At 62.5% G+C, this 24,824-nt stretch overlaps 1 protein-coding gene across 1 annotated transcript in view; it reads right to left on the reverse strand.

The window, feature by feature from the left end:
* NFATC1 (nuclear factor of activated T cells 1) overlaps positions 1-24,824 on the reverse strand; it is a 93,455-nt gene that overhangs the window by 34,633 nt on the left and 33,998 nt on the right. The window contains exons 6-9 of the mRNA XM_040479515.1: positions 18,325-18,380; positions 13,770-13,902; positions 1,224-1,606; positions 917-1,112 (exon numbers count right to left, since the gene is read on the reverse strand). Coding sequence (XP_040335449.1) covers positions 917-1,112; positions 1,224-1,606; positions 13,770-13,902; positions 18,325-18,380 — 768 coding nt within the window. The remainder of the gene's footprint in view (positions 1-916; positions 1,113-1,223; positions 1,607-13,769; positions 13,903-18,324; positions 18,381-24,824) is intronic.

The raw sequence follows: 24,824 nt of genomic DNA on the forward strand, positions 1-24,824 counted from the left end.
GGGCCCGTGGAACCACTGACCGGGCCCGGCACCCGCTCGCAATCCACGCAGGGACCGTGGACCTGTGGACCGGGCCCGGCACCCGCTCACAATCCACGCAGGGCCTGTGGAGGCACTGACCGGGCCCACTGTACTGAGCAGACCACGGGGCCGCTGGGCACGTGCCTGAGCCACCAGCCGTCAGGTGACCGAGTGTGAGTGTGCCACCTGCCTGCACTGGGCCAGGCAGCACCTTGTCCTGCAGGAAAGAGAACTCTGCGGAGTGATCGCGCTAAGAACAATGGGGTGTCTTCTGCCCTCCTTGTGTGGACAGACCCTAGCACATGGACTTGCCTGCCCCGTAGCCTGACTGCAGGTGTCCTGAGGGCCCTTCCCTTCCGAACCACCCTGACGTGGCACGCTGGATGGTGAGAGAGCCCGTGTGCTTGGCGGGGGTGGGGTGGGGAGGGTGGGTCCCACACGGGAGGCTGTGAGTCCCCGTTCAGGGGCAGCCCGGCTCCTTATCACCCTTCCGCCCGGCGCCTGACCGGAGCGGTGTGCCGCAGAACGTTCACCACTTTCAGCTAAGCCGCCGTTTAAACATCGTTCACTCAGCCCGGGGGGCCCTTAAGGTGCTTAGAGGCAAGAAAGCTTGACCCGAAGCCACGTGCCGGGGAAGCCTCTTCAAACAGAACTTGTTCCGCCTGGTGCCACGTTGGGCCTGGGGGTCTGCGTCCACCGGCACCACGGGGACATCCGGGCGGGGTGACAGAGCGGAGCCACGCGGCAGGCAGCGCGCCAGCCGCAGGACGCGCCCGGAGCGCGGACACACGCACTGGGCGTGCTCCCCCGCCAGGTGGCTGAGGCGCACACCCCTCCTCGTCACACTCACAGACACGGCGCCAGGCTGAGCGCACCTACGGCCACGGGCACTTACCGTCGTCCAGGTACAGCTGGTCCAGCTCCTGAGGCTCTCGCTTGACCGTTACGGGAAAGGGAGCCAGACTATGACTACTGTCCTCACGCACCTCGGGCAGCGGCGGGGGCCGGGGGGCTGCAGACTCGCTCCTCGGAGCCTTCGGCAGTCGGTGCTGCTGGCGGCCCATCTCGGATGGGCGGGTAGGGCTGCAGGACTGCAAACAGGTCGGCTCTTGGGTACCGGACGGTGGTGAGGAGGAGGGGCTGTCAGGACAGAGAGCTGGCCGGAGGCCCAGGGGACAGCCGCTGCTCAGCCGTGCACTCACCTGTGGTTGCAGCAGGGCGGGGGGCGGCTGCTGGGGGGGCCCAGGGTGCACGCCCACAGGCCTCGGCGTCTCCCGAACGGCGAGCACCCCTCCGGCCGGCCGCTGAAGTCCAAGGTGGCCGTGGCCCTGGCTGGCCGTGCCCTTGCCGTAGGCAGCAGAAGACAGGTCGTGGAGCTCCTGGCCGGTGCCGGGTGGCGGCGACACCACGGTGCTTCTCTGCGGACAGGGCGGGAAGCCGGCCACCAGGCAGGAGCCCGGGTCGGGTGGCACCACGAGCTGCTGGCTGAAGCGCGGCTGCGGGAGCGGGCTCAGGCCCTGGCCCCCTGGCCCACAGGTCAGGGCAGGCTCGTGGTCGTCTGCGGGCTCTGTTTTTATGGTTGGAGCTGCAAGAAGGAAAGGAGAGGAATGAACACGGGCTGCAGACGCCGTGATGGGTGGGGGACGGGGCGGGCTGTGGCCAGGACGCCCTTGCAAAATAAACAGCGTCCCGAGTCCCCGTGCGTCTCCGCCTGGTTCTCCCACCCAATTAAGAGGAGGGTGTGAGTCACCGTCTCCAGAAAGCTGCAGCTGGTTCTAATACTGAGAACACTGTTTTGCTTGGAATCCCCCCCAGCACTAATGTGCTATAAAAATCCATTTGCAAACTGCAGTAGAAGCTTTGGACCCAAGGGCCCGCGGATTTGTAGCAATCAAAGCGAAAATTTTAACTTGGATGTACAACCGCCTTCCTCCTGCTACCGACGCCCTATCTGATAAACGTCTGCACGTTTGGTGAACTCGAACACGCACCGAGGTGGCGCGGAGATGTCCGGAAACCCTGAGAGAAACGGTCCGCGACTACGCGGCGGGGGGAAGCCTCTGACGTGCGGGGAGAACGCACCCACCCAGGCGGCTCCGTGAGGCAGCCGCCTCGGAGCCACAGGCCACCCCAACCACACAGCTGGGGTGCGGCTCTGGGCCGTCCCGTCTCCCCGCGCCGGGAAGCAGGGCCGTGAGGCAGACAGCAGGACAGCGGCCCGTCCTCTCTGCCAGACCTGGGCCAGACGGCGCGAGCGGCTCCGGCTTCCAAAACGGGGCGGGTGTGCTGTGGGTTTTCGCGGGACCCGCTCCGTCCTCCCACCTTCCCGTATCTCCTGCCCCCGCGCGCTCCCAGGGCCCCGCCTCCTCGCCTGTTCCCCAAAGCCGGCTCACGGCGCACCTGGTGCCGCGACGGTCACCCACGCAGCCGAAGGTCTCCTGGGTGAGGGGCTGTCTAGAGACCTTCCCACCCACCCTCCCCTCTCTTCCTAGGAGACCGACGCGTGAGGGATGCGTGGCGGTGGGGTCCGCCGCACTGGGGGAACCAGCCTGTGGGCCGCGTGGCCCCGGCCTCGGCCCTCACTAGAGCACGTCCGCGCCCCGAGACCTGCCGGCCGCCGTGGACGGCAGGGCCACTTCTTACGCAGCAGCGCCTACGAGGCACGGCCCCTGAGGTGGTGACCGGCTCCATCTAATCTCCGTTCGAAGGCGGCGCCCGCGCTATGTGACCGGCAGGTTCCCGGTTGTCTAGCTCCCCTCAGAGCCGCCAAGTCCTGGTGCTCGGCTCCTGGGGCTTGCCACAGGATCGCTCTCTTTTGCTTCGCGTTTTTGGGGGCAGGAGGGCCGGACAGAGAGCAGCAGAGCAAGGGGTGGCGTTCACACCGGGCACCGTGGGGGCGCCGGGCAGGTGTGCGTCAGCTGCGTGTCCCCAAGGGCCGCTACACGCACACCGCTCTTGCACTCTTGCCGGGTGAGCGCACTCTCTTCCGCGGGACCCGGGGAGCAGGGCTTTGGTTGCGGGCGAGTCCCAGCGTGGGGGCGTCCAGAGAAAAGCGCAGTTGGCCGCAGGAGGGACCCAGGAAGAGCAGCTCTTCTCAGGGTGGCGTTTTATCGCTGCGTGTCCATCACACGTGCTCTGGGCCACCGTCACGGGTCTCTGGGAGGAGCCAGGACCCGCGAGGGCCTGGGTGCGCGTGCGGAAGAGCGGGCCTTGCTCCTCACGGGGGCCACAGTGACCTCGGGCCCCTGGCCCAGGAGCCCCCGGCTGGCCCCACCTGAGGCGCGGTGCGTCCCTAGGCTCCAGCGTCCACGCGCGTGCGTGGGAACAGTGGCCGTGTCGGGTGGCCCCTCAGAAGCCCTCGCGCCCCTGGGGGCTCTCTGTTAACTTCCGTCCACCCAGCAGTGGCCACCACTGACTCTGGAGCTGCTGTGGCCGGGGTTTCTGCCATCGAGCCCCCCCCAACCCCCAGCCGCGGGGCCTCTGGCTCGGCAGCCCGCCTCTGGGGAGAGGCTGTGCCGTGCGGCGCAGCCTGACGCGGCCTCCCCAAGGTGGGGCGCGAGCTGGACCTCCAGCTGCCCCGCGGTTAACAGGGCACAGTGCTGGGCCCCCGCTCACGTCACACCCAAAGTGCCGGGTGGCAGGGGACGCGGCCTGCAGGGTGACAGTGTTCCCAGGCAGGACCGCCCCGGCCTGCTTCCCGCACACTGTGAATCCGGAACGGCCCAGGCGACAGTCAGGCCCAGAGAGGCAGACAGGCCTTCACCTTCTGGCGGGGCCCCAGGAACTCGGTCCAGCGGGGACGTGCCGGCGAACGGAACGGCGGAGGTTAAATTCCGAATTCGCTGGGTCGCTTTCAAGTTCCTGATCTTGAGAACACGTACATGTCTGGCGGATTAAACGAAACCCTACTGGGACTCTGTCTTCACTGCACTGGATTTCCAGCCAGGCACGGGGCCCACTCGTCTCTCCCGCGAGGTGTCCCCTGAGCTCTTTAAAAACTCCTATCCCGTCTGCACTGAGCCTCAGAACCGCACAGGCAAACCAGCTGCCGGGAAAGGCCGGCCAGCGCGACTCAGCCGCCACGTAGGGATGGGGCTCGGTGCGAGCGGCCAGAACCGGGGACCCCGGGAGGCTGGTCAGAGGCCCGGCAGCCGCCCTCGGCGGGCAGGGGCGAGCTGGGGTCTGCTGGCTCGTGCATGCTGTTTATGACCTGTTTAAGGCCTCCCAGTGGCACCGGCATTAACTCCCGTGTCACTGGGCTCCCCAGGACCTTCTGGAAAAGCTTTCGCAGCGTGGGGCCTGCCCCACAGGACACGGGTCACCGTCCAATGGTGTGTGGGGGGGGGGGCAGTGGAGAGTCGTGGCAGGACCGACGCCATGGGGCTGGACCACACCCCGTCCAGCCGGCCTGGCCCCCACGGGCTCCTCGGTACTGCAGTGCCCGGTGCCCACGTCCCTCCTGTGTTTGCAGCCGAGACCCCACCAACCCCATGAGGTGGGCCTGACCTCTGCCTAAAGCCCCTGGACAGACTCCCTCAGGGAATAAACTGACACAGTGGCCCCCCTGTGCTCGAGGGTCCCACACAGGCCAGGGACCACGGGTGACAGAGGAGCCACCAAGAGAGAGACCCCGGGGCTCAGGGCCGGGGGGTGGGAGCCACAGGAGGACAGGCCCGACCACAGGCGAAGGGCAGCAGACACAGGGGCGGATGTGCTCTGGGAACCAGGCCCGGGGACGCGGGACATCCACGCGGCAGCCACAGTTCCCGCCGTCCCCGTGGCACCTTCAGGGGCTCCAAGCATGAACATCCGGCGTCTAATCACACTTCTTGTGTTGGATTTCAAAGCAAATGCGCGTCCTCGCTGTAAATCAGAGCGAGACGCCGCCTCCTGTTTCCTATTAGCGAGGGAAGAAAGGGGCCGCGTCCTGCGCGGGGCCCTGGGCGGTGCGGAAAGCGCTGGGGGGCCGCGGCCACGGCCGAGAGCAGCTTCCTTCCAGACCTGGCGCTTGGTGTGACGCCATGTCTGGTTCCTTCCCGCCGTCCACCTCACTGGCCTGGGCGGGGGGCCGGGACAGGAGGCGAGTTTATAATCCAGATTCATTACGGCAAACGTGCGGGAGATTAGTGTTAATCTCGAAGGCGGCCGCCGCTCACAAAGCCTGTTCTCATGGCAGAGGCGGGGTGCCACCCCAGCCGTGCTGGCGTTCACACCCCGAGCGCAGCGACCGCGTTCTGCGGAGGAGAGAGCAGACGTCCCCTTGACCCCCCGAAGCCGGGCACCCCGTGCCCTGGCAAAGGGCGGCTGTCTCAGGAGGGGCTTTGCCCCCAAACAGGACCTCTGGTCCCCAGGCTGCAGCGCCTTCTCTCCTGGGCCGTGTGGCAGGCATGCCTCTCCGCAAGGACCCCGCTCCACCCACAGCCCCTGCAATGGCCATCTGTGGACCAAAGACCATTCCAGAACATCCTGGCCTGGCTCGAAGAAACCCCATGTCTGGCAAATGGGCCCGACCCCCCCCCCCCCACACACACACACACACAGCAGCGGCTTCCTGTTCAGCAGGTGATGTAGCAGGACCCAGAAGCTGGGTCGGGGCTTTGGCCCCCAGGCAGTCCCCGACCCCCAGGACCCCTCCCAGATGGAGAGGGCAGTGGCCGGGACCAGCTCCCACAGCTGCCCCAGAGCAACGTGACAGGACTCCCTCCAGAAAATGCTCAGACCATCCCGAGGCCTGTGAGCCAGTACGGACACATGTGATGGCCTCCCCCAAGCGGACAGGGGGACATGGTCCCCTCTTACACCAGACCAGCCGTCCCAAGTCTTCCCCATGTCCTGCCCATGATCAGACACACCCTGTCCTCTTGCTGAAGAGCAAAGTCGAGCAATTCAATTTCGAAATGCTGTTGGGGCCAACCCTCCAGCTCAGGGGCCCGAGAAGACAAAGGCGCTTCCCGTTTGTAATGGAAACGTCGGGGGAACTCCCCACCCCCCCCATCAGCACCTCAGCTACCTAAAAGCAAAGCCGTTCTTCGAGTCCTGCGTCCCCAAACATCAGCGATCTCGTGGCCCCAGCACCTGAGCCAGTACTCAGATTCCGATTAACGAAGCAGGACGCAAGTTGTGAAATGCTCTCCAGTCCCAAAGCTGGTGAGCAGAAAGCACAATTCCTATCTGCCGCCTTTCCTTTTAAATATTCCTTCCTAGATGTGCGGCCTGCTGCACACACGGAACGGGGGACGAGAGACCCGCACCTCGGGGAGCACACACAGACGGGGGGCCTGAGTCCTGCAGTGACCCACGGGCTGCACAGTCACTGGCTAACTGCAGAACTCCTGTGGGCCTGCTTCCCTATCCCCAGGACAGAGTCCCACCTACCCAGCAAATGGCAAGGGGGCCACATGGGCAGTCCGCGTGCGGGGGCTACTGGTGCGTGCCCCCCGTTTGCAAACCCCTGCCTCTGCTGGCACCGGGAGAAGTGGGGGTTTGCGAGTCAGGGCCCCGCTCTTTGGCCTCGGATAGGCCAGAGACACTGCGACTAACCACACTGTGTCCCCCAAACCCATAGGTTGAAGGCCTAGCCTCGCCACAGCTGGTACTTGGAGACGGCCCTTCAGGAGGCAATGATGGCTGAACGAAGTCCGGGGAGCCCTGATCCTACGGGCAAGAGAGAGACCTTCCTCTGCCGTGCGGGGACACGGCGAGAAGGTGACATCTGCCGGCCACCTGCGGGCAGCCCTCCCTAGATGTGACCCACCGGCCCGGAGTCCCAGCCCCCAGAACCCCTTCATCTGCAACGGCTCGTGCCAAGACACCCCGGATGCCGAAGCCACCACACGGTGCAGGGAGCCGCCCCCACCACCCCTTCTCCCTGCACACGCACGCGTGCAAGTGACCCCAGCTGCGTCGGCCTGGATCACTTCCCCAGGTACCCTGCACGGTTCTGGACAAAAGGGGTTTTGTTCTAAACCCTAGAGAACAAAGATCAGATTGTTTTCTGTTCGCTGCCTGACATTAAAGCCCCAGTTTTACTGTCAGTATAAACACCCACGATGATAACTTCAGGGCATGACTTTTCCAAATAATGAGAAAGGCAATGTAGTAACCGCAGCCACCTGAAGGGCCCACCCCAAGGGGCAGGACGCACCATTTCCACACCCGGAGCCCAGAGGGAATGGGGCCTGGCGGGGGGCGGGGGGACCAGCGGGCCAGCTGACGCACACCGACCCGCGAGCCACGCGATGACGGACACGGAGGGCATTTCAACTCGGGACTCCACCCCGTCTTTTCCACACAGCTTAACCAGCATCTACGCCAAACCTCCCACATTTCCAGCCAGGTAGGGTTCTCTGGGCTCACAGGGCCGTGGACGCTCCACGGAGCCAGGCAGCAATGGCCATCCCGACCCGGTGGCATCACACCGGTCCTGCGGGTGGGGACCGAGGCTGAGAGACGGGGCCGGAACCCTGTACGGGGCACCAACCCCCATCTCCTCTGGATCCCCACCTGTGGGGAGCTGCCGACCAGTCACACTGGATCACACACGCCACGAGACGCATCGAGCATTTTCATCCAGGAATGGCCAAAACCGCCTTTGGAGGGAATGAGATCCACGGTCCTGCTGTTTGCCCCCAAGCAGCTGCACCCACGGCTGTGATTCTGGGCAGGGCCCAGGGGGCTGCCTCCCCCACAGCTGGCGGGACCAGGCTCCCAGGGACAGGACGCCCATCCACAGCACGTGGTCCTTCTGTGTTTGGCAGCCCGTGCCCCGCCCCCTCCGCTTGGTCCCTGAGGGCAGCACGGACTCTGTGAAGGAGACTTGGGCACAGCCACCCCCACTCCCTGGCCCCCAGTGTCCCCCCAGACGCGCCCCCTGTGGAGTGGCTCTCCCGTTTCCTAAGCAGGCCGGACTTGTGCTCGTTTACACAGGTTCAGACCCAGGCGCCCCGTCCCACAGTCCACCCCTCAGTCTGTTGCAAGTTCAAATCCTCTCCCTGTGGCCAGCACGTCAGGGTGCGTGTGCCGTCTGACCTGGTGGTCAGGGCGTCTGACTGGGGGGTGCCAGGCGCCTGGGAGGGAAACGCTTCTCCACTTCTCCTTCGCCTGAGCCCTGCTTCTGACACCTAGGGGCCTCTCACGACCGAACCCGACACCCAACGGCAGGGCCAGCGACACGTGGACGAGCACTGGTAGACGCGGCGTCCAGAAGGTGATACGGGAAACCGAATCTCGCCAGGGAAGGAGGAAGCCGGCCTTCCTGAGCCTGGAGGATGGCTCCCGAATCCCTGTCCAGCTCCTGCCAGGCTGCTGGGGACGGTCCCCACCCAGGGCATCCCGGGCCTGGCTCCTGCGGGCAAGGAAGACCCAGCTACACTGGACAGCCAGCTCCCCTCACCTCTACACGGCAGGCTGAAGATGTGGAAGCAGAAATCAGAACACCGGTCCCTCAGTCTCTGGCTGGAATAGCAGGAGAGCCAGTAAACACGGGGACCTAATAAAATCAGCCTCACGCAGGTTGTGCGAGGCTCCGACGAGAAGCGACGGCAGAGTGTCCCACACAAAGTGCTCACAGCCGTGTACCGTGCACTGGCCCCACTCCCAACGTGCTCGCTCGGCGGTGTGGTTATCACACGGCTCAGCTGACTTGGGAAGAACATTCCACAATGTCCACGGGGACCAGCTGTGCCACTGACCACAGTGGGCCCGAAGCCGGGTGTCCTGGGGTCATGGGATGGGCACCACCGACTTTGCTTTGCCTTGAGAAGGGAGTCCAGGGTAGGCAGGAGTCCCCAGAACGGACACCCCCTCTGCCACCTGGGCCAACCTGACCCTCCATACCCGTGGGTCAGAAACGTGGCAGTCTTCTCTGTTTGAGCCCCGAAGGTCTTCCGTGAGAGGCAAAGCTCCGGCCGCACGCACACGGGGCTCGGGTGAGGTCTCAGCCCGGCGGACCCCGCTGTGGACGGTGGCAGGCTGCCCTGCCGGGCTACGCCCCAGCTCCTATCCGGTGGGGTGGGGACACTCGCCCGGCAGGGCCTAGGGGTCGAGGACCACGTGCTTATGCCTCGCAGCCCTCTTCAGAAGAAGTGGGGGGCACAGTGCCCTAGGAAACTCGGCCTCCGCGAGCTCCGCATGGACCAAGCCCACCTCCTTGTTACCCACAGGACGAGGGGACGTGGGGAGTGGGTGCCCCGGTGAGGCCTGGCCCAGAGGAGTCTGTCAGAGGGTGCCCTCCCGCCCAGCCCTGGGGGCTGAGACAAGGGCCCGGGGGCCTGAGGGGCTGTGAAGCTTCTCCCAGCTGAGTCACTACTAAGCATCTTTAGGATTTCGTGGAGGCAATTACTTTGGGACCAAACTTGAACGCGAAGGACTCAGAAAAGCAACAAGGCCCAAAGCTCAGTGGAAAAGGCAGACCCAGAGCTTGCTGTGAAGACAAGGCCACTGGGCTGACGGGACTGGAAGCCGCTGTCCGTGGTTCCATCTACAGACGGGGCCGCCCCTGGAGAGCTGGGTCTGCAGGTGGCCACAGGAGGGAGACCCGCTCTGGCCCTCGGGCCCGCAGGCAGCTCGCGGCCGGCTCCTCCCGTCGGCAGCCTCGGCTCTGGGGACTCTCATTTCCGGACCACACGATGCAAACGGAACACAGAGAATCCACTCCTGTCTGCGCCTGCCAGGGCGGAGGCGTAGCGTCCTTCTCTGCTCCCTATCTCGTGGGGGTTACCAACTACCGTAACCGCGAGGTCCGTGGCGAGCGGTGAGCCCCGCTCCTCCCGTGGTTCCTCCTCCAGCTGCTGACGTCGGGCCCACAGAGCCCCGGCCCCGCCACCTGGCTCCGAGCTCCCCCTACCCCGGTCCCAAGAGGGCTCTGTTAGAGGAGCTGCCCCGTGCCAAGTGGTCCCCGGCCGTGACCTTCTACTGTCTGTCGGTGGTGGACAGGCAGGGCCCAGGGCAGGGAGCTCTAGCCGCCTGGGACCTCCAACAATGGTGTGTCCCCAAAGCCATCCCCACTGATCCTGGGGGAACTCCAGGACCCCTACCTGCTCAGTCACAAGCGACCGTGAGCAGGGGCCAGGAGCCATCATAGGCACCTTCTGGGAAACCGACTACAAACATCTCAGACACAAAGACGCACTCTCCGAGACTCGATAGTTTGTCACCATTTATTTTCTCATCTTAAAGACAGACTGACCTTGGTACGTAAGTTTGAGACCATAAGCAGAAATGCTTATTGCCTGAGCTCCTGCCCCCTCCCTGCCTGTCCCAGGCACTGGGGCAGCCGTCGGGCACATGAGCCCACAGAGTCACCGCTGACGTGGACACTCTTCTTCCCCTCGATCTCAGGAGCCGCGGCCCGCGGGTCAAGTCCTTCTCCACACCTAACACGAGCTGGCCCAACGGTGAGAGGTGCCCCGGCTCCCGGCAGAGTCCGCCCCGAGGCGGGCACCAGGGCACTGACGGCCCGCACAGCCCAGCCAGGGGCCTGACGCGCTCCTTGCAGGGGCTGCGGGAGGCATGGTTAACAGGAACGGTGACACACGAGGAACGAGAAAACCTCTCTGGCTCCGTGTCCTCTGCGGCGTCTTCCAGGATCGCACCGGATGTTCTCATAGCTGCCTTCAGGTGCTGCCCCGGGGCACGAGCGGCAGGTGCGCACTCCATCCCCCACCCCCCGTCACACCCACGGCCAACACCCAGAGAGGGGCCCGCGCTCCATCGCAGCCCGGCAGGCCCTGCGTGTGTTGCCTCATGGCCTCTTCCAGGCCGACCGCTGGGAACGACCCTGAGACCGGAGGCCCCGCAGACGCGTGTGGTGCAGATGGAAAGAGAGGAGGGCGTCATCCCAGGGAGCCGCGGTCAACTCGCTTGCCGTCCAGCTGTCAGGTCACCGGCGAGCCGAGCCCAGCAGCGGGGAAGGTGACCAGAGTACGCGTCCCCGAGCAACAAATGCTCTGACCCCCTCACTTCCGTCACCTGCACCGCCAGGGGCCACACGGGGGCAGTGAGCGTCCCCACCTCTCTGCATGAGGGTGGCCTCCCGGGGGCACTGTCCCTTGGGGTCACATGTCTGAGAGCCCACCATGAGGACGACTGAGGCCACACCATCACCTGTACCCACGGCTAATTTTGACGGAAACCCTAGAGTGGCACTTGATTTTACACATTTGAACGTGAAAATAAGTTTTTCGGGTAGAGTTTAAGAGGACTTACTTCCAAAGCCTTGCCCGTTTCAACAGCACATTTAATAACCTTGGAAAGAACCTGCCGTCGGAATACACAGAAGCCGGGGCCCCGCTGTGCTTGCCCTCAGACGGGAGCCCGCCCCAAACAGGCCGATGTCTTCTAGTCCGTGCGGCACGCCCCGTCCGCTACCAAGCTTTCGTCGACACAGCACAGCACGCATCTTTGGGCTCAGAGTCGACAGTCGCGGTCGGTGAGGTGGGAGACTCAGCCCAGGGGGACAGGGTGGGGGGCGCTGTCTAGGTGCCGAGTGCGGGTCTGTGCGTCCTGCTCACGGCCGGGCGAGCCTGGGGAGTGCACAGCAGGAGAAATACCAAACCGAAAACCAGACACACAGGTTCTAGTTTTTCATTCGTTCACTTATTTATTCTTAAAGCCACGTGAGGGTAGACCCCGCGATTCAGCCACGAGGTCAGATCCCGGCCGAGGGTCCTGCTCCAGGGAGCTTACAGCCTAGCGGCGCGCGTGGCCCCGTCCCAACCCCACAGGGCAGCAGACGCCGGCCGCCCCAGGAAGCCGGGGCAGGGCCGGGTGCTCCCAGGGGCCGGCAGCGAGGATGCCTCAGGCTCCGAGGGGCTGGAAGCAAATTTCAAGGAGAGAAGCGTGGAGGGTCACTGAGGCCTGAGAGAGGCAGACAGGCTAGCAGAATGGCAGGTACGTCCAGCCCACAGTCACTGGCCCCTGCGCTAGGGGACAGACGATGTCTGGGGCGGAGCACCGGCTACAGAGAGAAGGTCCAAGTGGAACGGAGTCCAGAGTACGTGTGTGAGGTGCCTGGCACGTGGCGGCGGGGCGCCTGGCGGATGGAGGGGGCGGGGAGGGGGGCGGCGAGGTCTCTGGGGCAGGTGGAGAGAGGGGCGCCGGGGCACTGGGGTGGAGCGCAGTCAGGACCCCGTGGGATAAGGCTGTAGGACGTGATTCCCGCTGCAGGGCAGGGAGACAGGATGGCCCACACACTGCCCTCTGCACCCCACTGTCTTAGTAACATGTCCCTGGGGGCTCAGTGTGCCCCCCGTAGGAGAGATGTGCAGGTCACAGGCGGGGGCCCCTCCACCCCTGACACTGCTCGGGGCACCGTGAACTTGGAGCAGGGACTGCAGGAAACACTAACGTTAGAGATTTTCTAAACCGCTTTAAAAAGCAATTTTTCTTAAAAGGCCTGGTTTTCTTTGAAACGTTCAACTTTTGGTCAACCACGCCTGAAGTTTAATTAGCATACAATCATTACATTTTCACAAAACGACTAAATGTTTTCTTCTGTAGGATACATTGCACCTTATTCCAAGAACAGATAGGATTCACCGAGTTGCATGAAGCAGACCACATAACCCAGGACGGGGTCGCAGACAAGAGAACAGACCAGACCGGCCTGGCGTGAGCGGCTCACGGGCACACGGTGCTATGTTGTGTGCAGTCTCATGACATAATTTCGCAACAAGATCGTATCATTCAAATCCTGAAAGGCACGGCTAACGTTTGCCCCCAAAGCGGTTAATTCTAACGGTTTGATATCAACACGGATATTCTAGGGCTTTCTATCATCTACTCGGTATTATGTGTTACAGTCAGAGAAAACGAAAACCTTCAGAGAATCTTGACTTCACCAAGATAGCAACATGGCTGCTTTTTCAATAGTGTTTAGGGTATAACTTCCCTCTTAAATCACACGAATCTCCTAAGCTTTTAGAACAGAAGCTACCATACAAGAAGATTGCCGCCATTGATGACCTTAACACAGAACACAATGAAATCCAGGATGACCGCAGCTGGGACCACTCAGAGCATCAGGCGATGCTCTGAGGACGACATTCGGGGGGGCAAAAGCAAACACTGGTATTTTCTTTAAGGAAACACCTTAGAAAGCTGAAAAGGCGAACTGTCTTCTAAGTCCTAAGGCTGTATCCTCAGAATGCGTAAACACACAACCTCAATGAGGGTGGTTTTTGGTTGAGTGACAAGTACTTGGGCCTGAAAGCCTCACAGTCACAGGAAGGTACAATTATTCGACCAAAGATGTGACGTGGGGGTTTCAGCCCGAGCACAGAAATCGTTAATGTTAGTCAATGACCACATCAGACACCAGCCTTTAGGCTCAATGCCACGGGTTTACTTCTAAAGGCACCTGCCAAATTATGATAACTATTTGGTTTTCCACCTTACACATCTCCAGGACTTAAACACACACCTAGACCACCTCAGCCTTTGGGCGCAAAAGGGCTGGCACTTTTTCTCCCCTCGGGCCATTCTCTATTTGCGAGCGGCCAGCAAAAATGACCCGTCATTATCCCAATATGCAGCCCCCACCCACAGCAGTAATAAAGGAAAATACACTGAAAGCTTCACTTTTTTTTTTTTTTTTTTTGGACTCAAGGACGTGTTCCTGTCAACAGGACAATAACGCAGGTTCCGCATACACCGCTTCACCCCGACAGCATCTTGGCATCTATGCGTCTCTTAGGAAAAGCACCCTGCGGGCTCATTCTCAGCGCTTAAGGTTAGAAAGACAGCGTTACCGTTCGCAGGAAGGTAGGTCAAGTGCTGATACTGGCTCCTCTTCCTCTTCCCGTTGCAGACGTAGAAACTGACTTGGACGGGGCTCGTTATTCTCGGATTGCGGAAAGGCGGTATCTCGACCACCAACGAATTCTGGCGAGCAAACGGCAGAGAGGAGGGAGACGGTGAGCATCTCACAAACACGAAGCACCCTGCAGTAAACAGCCCGCGCGGGGGCCACGGCGAGCAGCTCCCGACCGTGCGGGCTGCTTGGAAGAAGCTGCCCACAGAGAGTCTGCCTGGGGCGCGGGCGCACGTCTGGGCGGATCGAACCTGCCAGCCACACCCGGGCAGCCCGTGGATGCGGAGCGTGTGGGGGGAGGCAGGCCGGGGGCTTCAGCTAAGATCCACCGACTCAGCCCCAGAGACAAGCCGCTGGTGCTAATCTGAGAGAGGAGCTACTCGGTCTTTGGAACACCCGGATGTATCTGCCTGCCCTAACCCAAGGGGTCAGTGGCCTTTGGAAACTAGAGAAAAGTTCCACGTTTGGCCCACGGATGGAGCTGTGAGCCCCTGTTCAGGCAACACACTGAAGACCCAGGAGACCGGCTTCCTGGAGACACGTGTCTGGGGACAGGTTCTCTGACGAAGGCTCGAAGCCCGTCATGGCCTCCCAGACTCCCTCAAACAGGTGAGCTCGACCCTAGCAGGTTGAGGGGCGTGTGGACAGTTAGAAAGAAAGCACAGATCGGGATGGGGGCTGTGGGGGGCACTGGTACCTTCCCATGGCTCAAAATACGAACTGACGACGACATTTTCACAAAAATTACGCTCCTTCAAGTGCGGGTATAAAACAAGGCACGTGAGGCAGCACGGCATTGTGGGAGACGCGGGCTGGCGGTCAGGGGGCCTGAGCCCCAGCCGACAGCGTGCAGTGCACCAAAGTGCCGACGTCCTCACAGGGGCTCACGCTGTACCTGATTTCACGGGAGGGACAGGATCTCACACCCAAAATGTTTCTTCGATTGCTTTTGTCAAATGATTTAAGTTAACAAGCAAAGAAAACGTGTAAGAAAAATCCATCGTATCAGGTTTTGTTACCCAGCTTAATAGCAAAATTGATTGAATCAGGTTAGTAATGGAATCGTATGAATATTAAAACAGGAAACTGAACAGAACTTTGGGCCCAACCTGTTCCTGTTACAGATAAAGAAACCGAGGGAAAGAAGCCTGCTGCCGAGAGCTGCTCTGGGCCCCTCCCCTGGGACCACGCTCCCTCCAGGCTACGTGGTTTTGTCGTCTCAATAACTGCATCCCGTTTGGAAGAAGCAACAAGTAGCCTGAGCGGCTGGCCCCTTGCAGACGTGACCCTGCGCATGTGCAGCCGATGGTGCCGAGGACGGGTGTTGCGCAGGGTGGCCGTGCTGCAGTTACAGGGGATGTCAGTGCCGCGTCTTGGCCAGGAGGTGGCTCGGGCGGCGGTGCGGCCCGTGGTCGGGAGCCTGGCTCGGGAGCACGGGTCTGGGTTCGCACCCGGCCTCCGCACACAGCTGGCGCCCACCGGGGGCGAGCCACTGTGGAGGAAACGGTGGAGTCTAGCGTCCACGGAAGAGAAGACAAGCAAGGAAGAGGTTTAGGAGACGACTACAAAGAGGCGTCAGCGGGAGTCTCCGTGACGGGTCACGTGGGGCAGGGGCGGGCGTGCCAGGCAGGGAGGCCCTCGTCAGCAGTTGGGCTTTGCGGGTTTGGTTTTTGTAAGCTGTAGGCGACTGGGGGTCGCGTTCCGATGCGGGCACAGGCTGATACGCTTCACCTCTCTGAACAGGACGTGCACGACACCGTCCTCCCGGGAGCACGGTGAAGGGGGAATATGCAGCCACAGGACACGTGTCACCACGGAAACACCAGGCATTACAGGTGGCACGCAGAACCCCACGGAACAAGAAACCCCGCTGAGGGCTCCTGCTAGCGTATCAACTGCGTGTGCAGCATAATCCCGCTTCGTGCAGAAGGCACATTCAATATGACAGCCACGGCACGCGTGTGTGAATACACGCACACGCACACCAGGAACAGCCTGGCAGGACATACGCCCACAGTCAGCAGTGGTAAAATTACACAAGGTGCTTCTATCCTCTTTTTCAGTTTTTGTATTTTCCAAATTTCCGCAATGAATAAATGCCCTTTTGTCATTAGAAATGATATGTAAAATTAAACCTCAGTTAAGAGATAAAGTACGTCATCATCCGCACGTACTGTTACGTTTACTTTCGAAACGCACAGCTGTTAACTGCTCAGCTCCCTTTAAATTTTTTTTTTCAACGTTTTTTGTTTATTTTTGGGAGAGAGACAGAGCATGAACGGGGGAGGGGCAGAGAGAGAGGGAGACACAGAATCAGAAACAGGCTCCAGGCTCCGAGCCATCAGCCCAGAGCCTGACGCGGGGCTCGAAATCATGGACCGCGAGATCGTGACCTGGCTGAAGTCGGACGCCCAACCGATGGCGCCACCCAGGCGCCCCATCAGCTCCCTTTAAAACATGCAACCGTTCAAAGTGCAAAAGAAAGCCCAGTGACACGAAACCTCCCACAAACTTGGCAGGAAAGATCCCGATAGAGAAAGCTGCAGGATTTCTGCGGGTCTCTTCTTCCTGCTCAGGGGAGGTGCGCGCGAGGCCCGTGGTGGTCTGGAGTGGACTTCAGCTGCTGGGCCTGCTGCACCGGGGGACCCCCTTCTGGAAGCCCGGCCGCCCGGAGCCCACGGCACTTGCTCAGGGCTCCTCAGGCAGCAAGAAATGCCCCGGGGCCAGAAGGAGCCCGTGCGCGTGCGTGTTGTGTGCGTGTTGTGTGCGTGTTGTGTGCGTGCGCGTGCGTGTTGTGTGCGTGTTGTGTGCGTGCGCGTGTGTGTTGTGTGCGTGCGTGTGCGTGTTGTGTGTGTTGTGTGCGTGCGTGTGCGTGCGTGTGCGTGTTGTGTGCGTGTGCGTGCGTGTTGTGTGCGTGCGTGTGCGTGTTGTGTGCGTGTCGTGTGCGGTCCTGAGCGCGGGACCGGGCCCAGACAGCACGGAAGGGGAGCCAGGTCCTGGGCACAAGTTTCCCTGGGACCAGGGAGGAATCTTTTCCACGTGACACCACTTGGACAGGCTTCTGGTGAACGGATCAGAGCTCTGGGAAAGGAGGCTTAAGTCTCAAGAAAAGATGCTTCGTCCCGATAGAGCCACCCGTGAGGACCCAGGGCCGGGCCTGCGGTAACCAAGCCGCCATCAAAGAGCCACCTCCGCGGCGGACAGGCATCTCCAGTAGTGACTCAGGCCCTACCAGCAGCAGGGCAGAGATCGGTTACCTGACGGCTTCGGCAAACCCCTCCACCCGAGGCTCCCCGTCCCCCGGCTCCAACAGCCAGGGCCCCCGGGAGCCCAAAGACAGCAGCAAGTTACTGTCCTGAACACGATTTCTGAACAGGTGGATGCCCCACGTCCCCCCACTGTCAGAAGAAGGGCCACACGCCTGTGCCCGTGGCACCTGTGCCCACACACCTGTGCCCACGGCCAGGGGAAGAGCTACTGAGCTTGGAAGAACTCTGAATTTTTTCAGACAGTCACCTGCGGCCACAGTGTGTTTTGCGTCAGCCTGAAGACTGTTGCTCTTCTAGGATCACAGAGAACACACACGCACACGCACGTGCACACACACACACTCCGTGGCAGACGTTAATCCCACTGCGTCCGCAATCATTCGGAACACTCACGCCCTAGAACGCCAATTAGCAGGCTGTCCGAGTGGACGGAAAGAAAGACCCAGCTACCTGCGGTAAGAAACCACTTTAAACACAAAGGCATGGACGAAGGTTCGGGGACGGAGAAGACGGGCCGCGCTAACACGAGCCGTAAGAAAGCTGGACCCGCTGCGTGATCCCAGACAGAAAACGTCCCCCATAAACAACCACGTGGGCACCGACACGTGCGAACAGAGCCAAGGAGGCCAAGAAAGGCGGTGTGGGTGGGTGTGGGTGTGCCGGGCGTCTGCGGCCCGGGATCCTCTCGGCGGCACCAGCGAGGCCCGGGCACCTGCCCCGCCACCTTCCGGCGCCTGCAAGTGCGCCAGCTAACTGGCAAAACGGAATCAGCAGCACGGAGACCCGCCTTCACATCCAGCCAGTTCACGTTCAGAACAAGAGTCTACCGAGTGGCGGGAGACGAGATCGTGCCAAGGACGCTGCTGGAGCCTCGCGCGTCCCGGCGAGCCTGGGCAGGTGCAACGCCCGCTCAGCGGCTCAGAACAGCCGGTCTTCCTGGCGGACGGCGGCGGCGCTGTGTGCGGGCCCCTGGCGACGACGACAAGGAGGGTGGCGAAGGCCCTGTGCCCACGGTGCCCGCCACGTGACCGGGAGCAGTTACCGCGCAGGAGGGTCCCAGGCTCCCCTGTGCGGGGTCCCCTCCTACGGGTCACCCGCTGTGCCGCCCCAGGCTGGTCTGGGTCCTAAGAGCACTGGTGTCAGGAAGCCCTTCACGCCGTTGGCGCGTGCTGCGCCCTGACCCCGGTGTTTCCAGCGGCTCGTGTCGCAGGAAGCCCTACTCACCGGCTTGCACAGGCCTCTGTCCGTCTTTGCCTCAGCCTCCCAGATGTGGTGACCGTCTGGAAGAGAAGGGCAGAACGAAAGCTGTTACCCGCGTGCCCGGTCCAGCACACCACCCCAATCCCCTTGCCTCGACCAGGCGTGGGCCACCCCGGAGACCACAGCCCCGTCCACTCGCACCGTGCTGGCTGCTAATGCGCGAGAGCAAAACGTCGTGTGAGCGTGGCCACCGGAGAGGATGCGCTAGGCTCACACGCGGGGGCAAGGAGCCTTGTGGAGCCCGAAGACCCCGGGCTCCGTGGGAGGGAGCCCCGGGCAGCGAGCGTCCCGAAACCCACCCTGCCCGCGTCCACAGGCTCGCCGCCCCGGCCCCAAGGCACCCACGGGAGGGCTCGTAAACACAGGAGACGTGCCGGTGACCCGGTAAACGGCGCGTGGTCTCCGGACCTGGACCCGGGCGGTGTCCTGGCTCTCAGACCCGCCGGCTCCAGCTCCAGGTGCACCAGCGGGAAGCGTAGACCTGGTTACCGCGTGCGTTCTGGGAGCAGAGTTACTCTGAGTAACGAGTCGGGGCCCGGGAGCCACAATCCCGCCTCTGCTCAGAGTAGCTGCTGGCTGAGCGAGAGAATCCTTTCTGTGACCGCTTCTCGCCACGTCGGGACACAGAAACGCAGAGCGTGGTATTTCTAACCTTGCCCCAACGGCCGTTTGCGTGTTTTAAAAAAAAGGTAGAAAGGCTCCCGATGGGCCTTGAAAGGGCTCAGTGTCCCGTGGGCCAGGCCTGGAGGGAGGGAGCTTCGAGAAGCCCACTGGCAGGAACGACTGCAAACCGAGCTCTTGGCCTCTGGAAGCCCCTCGATGGCTGGCCAGCGCGACGGGGCCCGGCTGGGTGGTTACTTGGAATTAACAGCTGTCCGTCTCCTGCCGAGACCTCCCGCCTCCCCATCTCCTGTGAAGTCTGTCCCCAAACAGTTACAGCCAGCCACAGTTCCCGCTCCCATTCTGGTTTCAAAGAAGAGATGTACGTGCGTTACAATTCAGAAATTATAAATAAAGTAGACAAAATCTCCTTTTTCTGCCTCACAGTGCGGGCGGGCAGGGGTGGAGGGTGGAGACAGAGGGAGGAAATGTGAGTCACACAGAGCCCGGAGCAGCGTCTGTGTGCCAGGACCACACCAGCCTCTCGGGACGCCTGAAGTCCCAGCACAAATTACCCACCAGATGAACCCACTCGGTGATAAAATGCAGACCAGCGGCCCAAGGGAGCAGCATCCACGTCTCCTCCAGAAAAACATAACAGGAAACTAAAAATACACCCTGCTGTTCTTAAAGGCATCAAGACCCACAAAGCAGCTAACTTTCTGAAGCCCCGTGAGCCCAGGGCGCGGGTGCGGAAGCATCTCTGTGAACCCCGGTCCCTGAGCTGGCGGAAGGTCCCGAGCTGTGTGAGCCAGGGATGCGGCTCCAGGGGCCGAGCTCGGGGACGGGGCAGGCTCGTCCGGGCCGCGCAGGCCAGATGGGCCTTGGCCCCGTGGGCAGGGTCCCCACCCGCTGCTTGCTTAAGGTAATCAAAATTACTCTTCCTGTAAGCACAGCTCCTATGTTCCTGTGCCTCTTAAAACAACTTCAGAGGGACACAGCTGTGGGAGTCATAAGCGGGGACAAACCTGGCCACTGCCCAGTCTCTGCCCGTTGGTGGTAACCACGGCTCGAGTTTCCCTGAGGAATTCTCGAGTGTGGCCAGGCCTCCTGTCGAGGCACAGAGAGCACACAGGGGGCAAGAGGGAGGTCGAGGCCCATGAGGGGCCAGGGACATGGCAACAAGGGGGCCGAGCACCCCATCCGTCCTCCAGGAGGGGTCAGACCAGACTCGGCCTCCCTGTGAACACCTTCCAGGCTCATCTGAATAAGAAAACTGACGGAAGGCTCTGTGGGGCCCGCCGGCCAAGAAAGCACTCCAGCAGAGGCCTCCTCCGGCCCCTCCAGCCCCTCCTGGGCCTAGAGGCAGGGTCCCCCCGTCAGAGCGGCTGCCCGGGGTCGGCGAGCCACACGGTCCACCGTGCACGCCGCGTGTCAGCTTTCCCAGACACCGATCCCGAGAGTCACGCGCTAACAGAGTATAGGCCCATCCGGACACGCTGGTTAAAGCCGGGCTTCTGGAGACCCCGCAGGGCGGGAACCAGCGGTCTCAAAGGCCCAGGGCTCTGGCCCTGTTTTCCCCGAGTCTTCGTGTCTGTTTGAATCACAGCCCATGGGGACAAGCACGTCGTGGTCCCTCTGTTTCCACTAAGGGCCCTAAACGAGTGGCTGTCCGCTTGTGTATCAGGACGGCAGCTTCGCGGCCACTCAGCGTGGCTGATCGTCACGGACAGGTTCCCTGGGGCAGGGTGCCAGCAGGACCCCGTCGCCGGTGTCCCCCCCCCCCCCCCCCGAGGTGGGGGCGTGGGGCCCTGCCGTCCGGCCTCGGGGCGTCCTCCTTGGCTGAGCACAGCCTCAGCCTGCACGGGGTAGGCGGGCCCCGCACGGCCTCGGAGCTGCGGCCTTATCAAGAGCTCCGCGGGCCTCAGCGGGGAAACTGTGCGCAAGCCCAGAAGGAAAAATGTTCCAAACCATTAGGGAACTCCCTGCCGCGTGAGTCATCGGAAAGGCTTCCCCACCACACCCGCCCCGAGGCTTCCACAGCACGGCTCTTAGTCACACACCTCCCGGGGCGGCTAGGGGAGGACGGGGCCACACGTGGAGGTCCCCGGCCTCCGCGGGAGCAGCGGCTGCTTTCCGGAGGCACACTCGAGTCCCCGGCACGAGGAGGCGCAGACGCGTGACTGGCTTTCGACCGAGTCACAGCGTTGGCCGACGGCCAGAACGGAAACAGCGCGGAGCCCCCGTCGGAAGGACCCCGCGCCTGAGTGGTGGGACCTCGTTCCCTGGGGCCCTTGGCCGCGCACACGGTCCCCTCCGCGCCTGGCTGCCGGCTCTGGGAGCGGGCTCAGCCCAGACAGGCGCGGACCAGCACCGCAGCGCCCTGTCCCCGGGCTGCCGGCTGGCAGGAAAGGCAGCGAGCGGGGTGCAAACAGGAGGTCCCTCTGCACTCCCGTGGGCGCCACGGGGGAGACGGCACCCTGACCCCGGAGCAGTCGGGGCCGGCCAGGACGGGGGGCTCCGGGGTTGTTCCCATCAGTGGGAGGGTCCCCACACAGCTTGTCTTCACCCCCCCCAGGCCCCCCAAACCCCTCCAGGCTTCACACCCTGGGGTGCCCCCAGAGCTGCTCCGACCAGCCTGCTTCCTGCAGAAGACTCCAGAGTGAGAAGGAAATCACCCATCGGCCTGGGGCTCAGCCTGGGCTTTCCTCACGTGGCCGAACGTGGGATTCTTGGGTGCGTGCCCCAGGAAGGGGGCCCACGCGTGCACAGGCGGTCACTGGAGCACACGAGCCAAGAGGTGGGCACGACCCCAGAGTCCGGCCGCTGCAGGAGGCTAAGCACGCCATCCATCCACAAGACAGGAAGCCACCCAGCCTTAAAGGGGACAGAGTCCTGATGCGCGCTCTTTGTGGGCGCGAGGAGCTACACACAGCAGGGCCCTGTCCTTCCAGGGCGGCGTCCGGGGCACGCAGAGCCACGGGGACGGAAGTCAGCTCTGAATCGGCCAGGCTGGGGAGAACGGGGTTAACGGCTAACAGGTAAAGTCTATTTGGGAAATTTCTGGAATTAGCAGGATGGCTGCCTGGCTCTGAACACACCAAAAGCCACTGAACCTTAAGTGGCTGAGCTGTGTGCTCTGTGAGCTGTATCTCAACAAAGCGAACGCAAGACAGAAGTCGTGCAAGGGCTGCGTGCGGCATGCTCCGAGGCGGCCTCCGTCCAGCTTCGCACTCTCGACACCTGCCCCCTCCCGTGCCCTTCCCCTTCCCACCAAGACTGAGGTGGGAAGCTGCCACCCCCCCCCAGGTGCCTCCACTTGCCTCCCTCCCCGCTTCAGAGGGACGTGTGCCCACGTCCTGGATGTCCCCGAGGTGCCGAATCGGAGGTGGGGGGCTGGGCGTGGTTTGGCACAGACCTCAGGGAAAGACTGGTCACCAGCCCAGAGAAAAGAAGTTTCGGTGACAACCTTCTCACGACAGGGACGCAAGGCCTCTGGTCTGGCTTGGGGAGCCCCGTGGGGGCCTGCGGACAGGTCCTCCAGTGCTGGGGTCACCAGGCCGCAGGAAGGACTGGGGAAGGCACAGAGGTCACACCGAGCCTCCACTGGCCGCCCCTATCCCTGGGGTGTGGACCCCAGAGACCATAGCGGGACCCCACAGGACAACCCTGCAGGGGAACGGAAGGCCCGCCGGGCTGGGCTGCAGCTGTGTCTCCCCACGGGCATCAGGTCGCCTCCCAGGACATCAGCAGAGGGAAGCTGAGCCAGGAGAAGGGTGAGTCTGGGACCGGCTGCCCTGTGGCACCGGCCATGCTCCCAGCTGACTTTCCTCTCCGGCTGGGCTCCTCCTGAGACCACTCAAAACGTCTCAGTGTAACCGTGGGGCCAGCGTTCAAGTCCAAGGCCGCAGCGTAAGGAAAAACCCTTCGTGGCATGGCGCTCCCTCCGGTCTGCCGTTTTCCTTCTGCTCAGCGGAGACAGGCGCCTTCCAGAACCACCAGCCCTGGGAACGGTCACAGGTGATGCAGTGCAGGGACGCCGGTGCCCGCGTGGGCCCCCAGGCCCGCGGGACTCTCACCTCAGAGGCTGCCCGAGAACACTTGCCTGACATCATCCCCTCGGCACGCTGACCCAGGGGAGAAAGGTGGCAGTGCCTGTCCGTGTGGACGGCCATCCTCCCGTCCCTCCCACGTCCACGCCAGGAGACCCTTTTCTTTCTCACCAAGTCATGACCCGCGGGCATGCGAGCCGCACCGTCGGCTGGAGGCATCCGTACCTGGGAAATTTCTGGAAACGCTTCAGAACCAACACACCAAGCTAGTGGGACCAGAAGCCCCGCAGCCATGGCCACAGCGCAGGGCAGAGGAGGAGGCGTGGCCGCCACCACCAGAGGGAGCGGAACACGACCCTGCAGGCTCTGCCCAGCGGTGGGCACCCGGGGCTCCCGACACTGTCACCGCCACGCTGTGCGGTTTGGGGGGCGGGGGGGCGGCCACACCCCGGGACAACAGGAGGCTCATCACATATACACGTCCCCCTCTCACACCCACGGACCACATATGTGAACTCACACACACCCTGACACACGCACACCTGCTCACACACGTGCCCTGACACACACGGGCTCACTCACACACATTCTGACACACACGGGCTCACACACACTGACACACACACCTGCTCACACACGCACCCTGACACACACCTGCTCACTCACACACGCTGACACACACACACCTGCTCACACACATGCCCTGACACACACGGGCTCACTCACATTCTGACACACACAGGCTCACACACACTGAAACACACACCTGCTCACTGACACATGCTCTGACACACACGGGCTCACACACACTGTCACACACACCTCACACACACACCCTAACGCACACTTGCTCACTCACATACCCTGACACACATCTGCTCACTCACACACGCTGACACACACACACCTGCTCACACACCTGCCCTGACACACACGGGCTCACTCACACTGACACACACACCTGCTCACACACACCCTGACAGACACCTGCTCGCTCACACACGCGGACACACACACACACCTTGACACACACAGGGTCACTCACACACGTTCTGACACACATGGGCTCACACACGGGCACACACACCTCACACACACACACCCAACGTACACTTGCTCACTCACACACGCTGACACACACACCTGCTCACACACGCCCTGACACAGGCACCCTGCACACACCACTCCTAAACCGGCCGCTGGAGTCCAGGCCTGTGCTGCGACCGGGTGCATACTTAAAAAGAAACATCACCTAAGGCCCCCACACCCCCTCTGCTGGGAGGTGAGATTTCCGCTGCTCTGGGCCACGGCCTGAAGCCTCGCCCGTGAACACGAAATCATCTGTGCCGATGGTCTGAGAGCGTCCGGGAGGCACAGGTGAGGAGTGAGCCGTGCCACACGCACACACACACACAGGCCCAGGACGGACAGCTCAGGGAGCCAACGGGCCAGGGGCCCACACTTCCCCCTCCACACTCAGCCCCCAGGATGCACCCAAAGAAGCCTCTTACGGCAAAGTGGTCATTTTCCTACTTCTGGAGCAAACGGGCACATCTCCAACCGTGGGAGGGAGGTGTGGTGACCCCGCAGCCCCCTCCCTCCCACGAGCGTTTTCACCTTGAACCCGGACCCCCGAAAGGACTTTGTTCACAACAGCACCAGGATTAGGGGTGTTCAGAAGCAGGCTGGTGAGGATCACAAAGGGGCGGTGCAGGTGCAGCCGGGGGCGGGGCCCGGGGATTCAGGCTCACCGCCCGCTGAGCGCCTTCCCTGCCCACTGCCGGACGGGCCCAGAAGGGGCGTGGGGGCCGC

This window comes from Herpailurus yagouaroundi, unplaced genomic scaffold, assembly GCF_014898765.1.
Source record: "Herpailurus yagouaroundi ecotype Mexico unplaced genomic scaffold, PumYag 142, whole genome shotgun sequence".
NCBI lineage: Eukaryota > Metazoa > Chordata > Mammalia > Carnivora > Felidae > Herpailurus > Herpailurus yagouaroundi.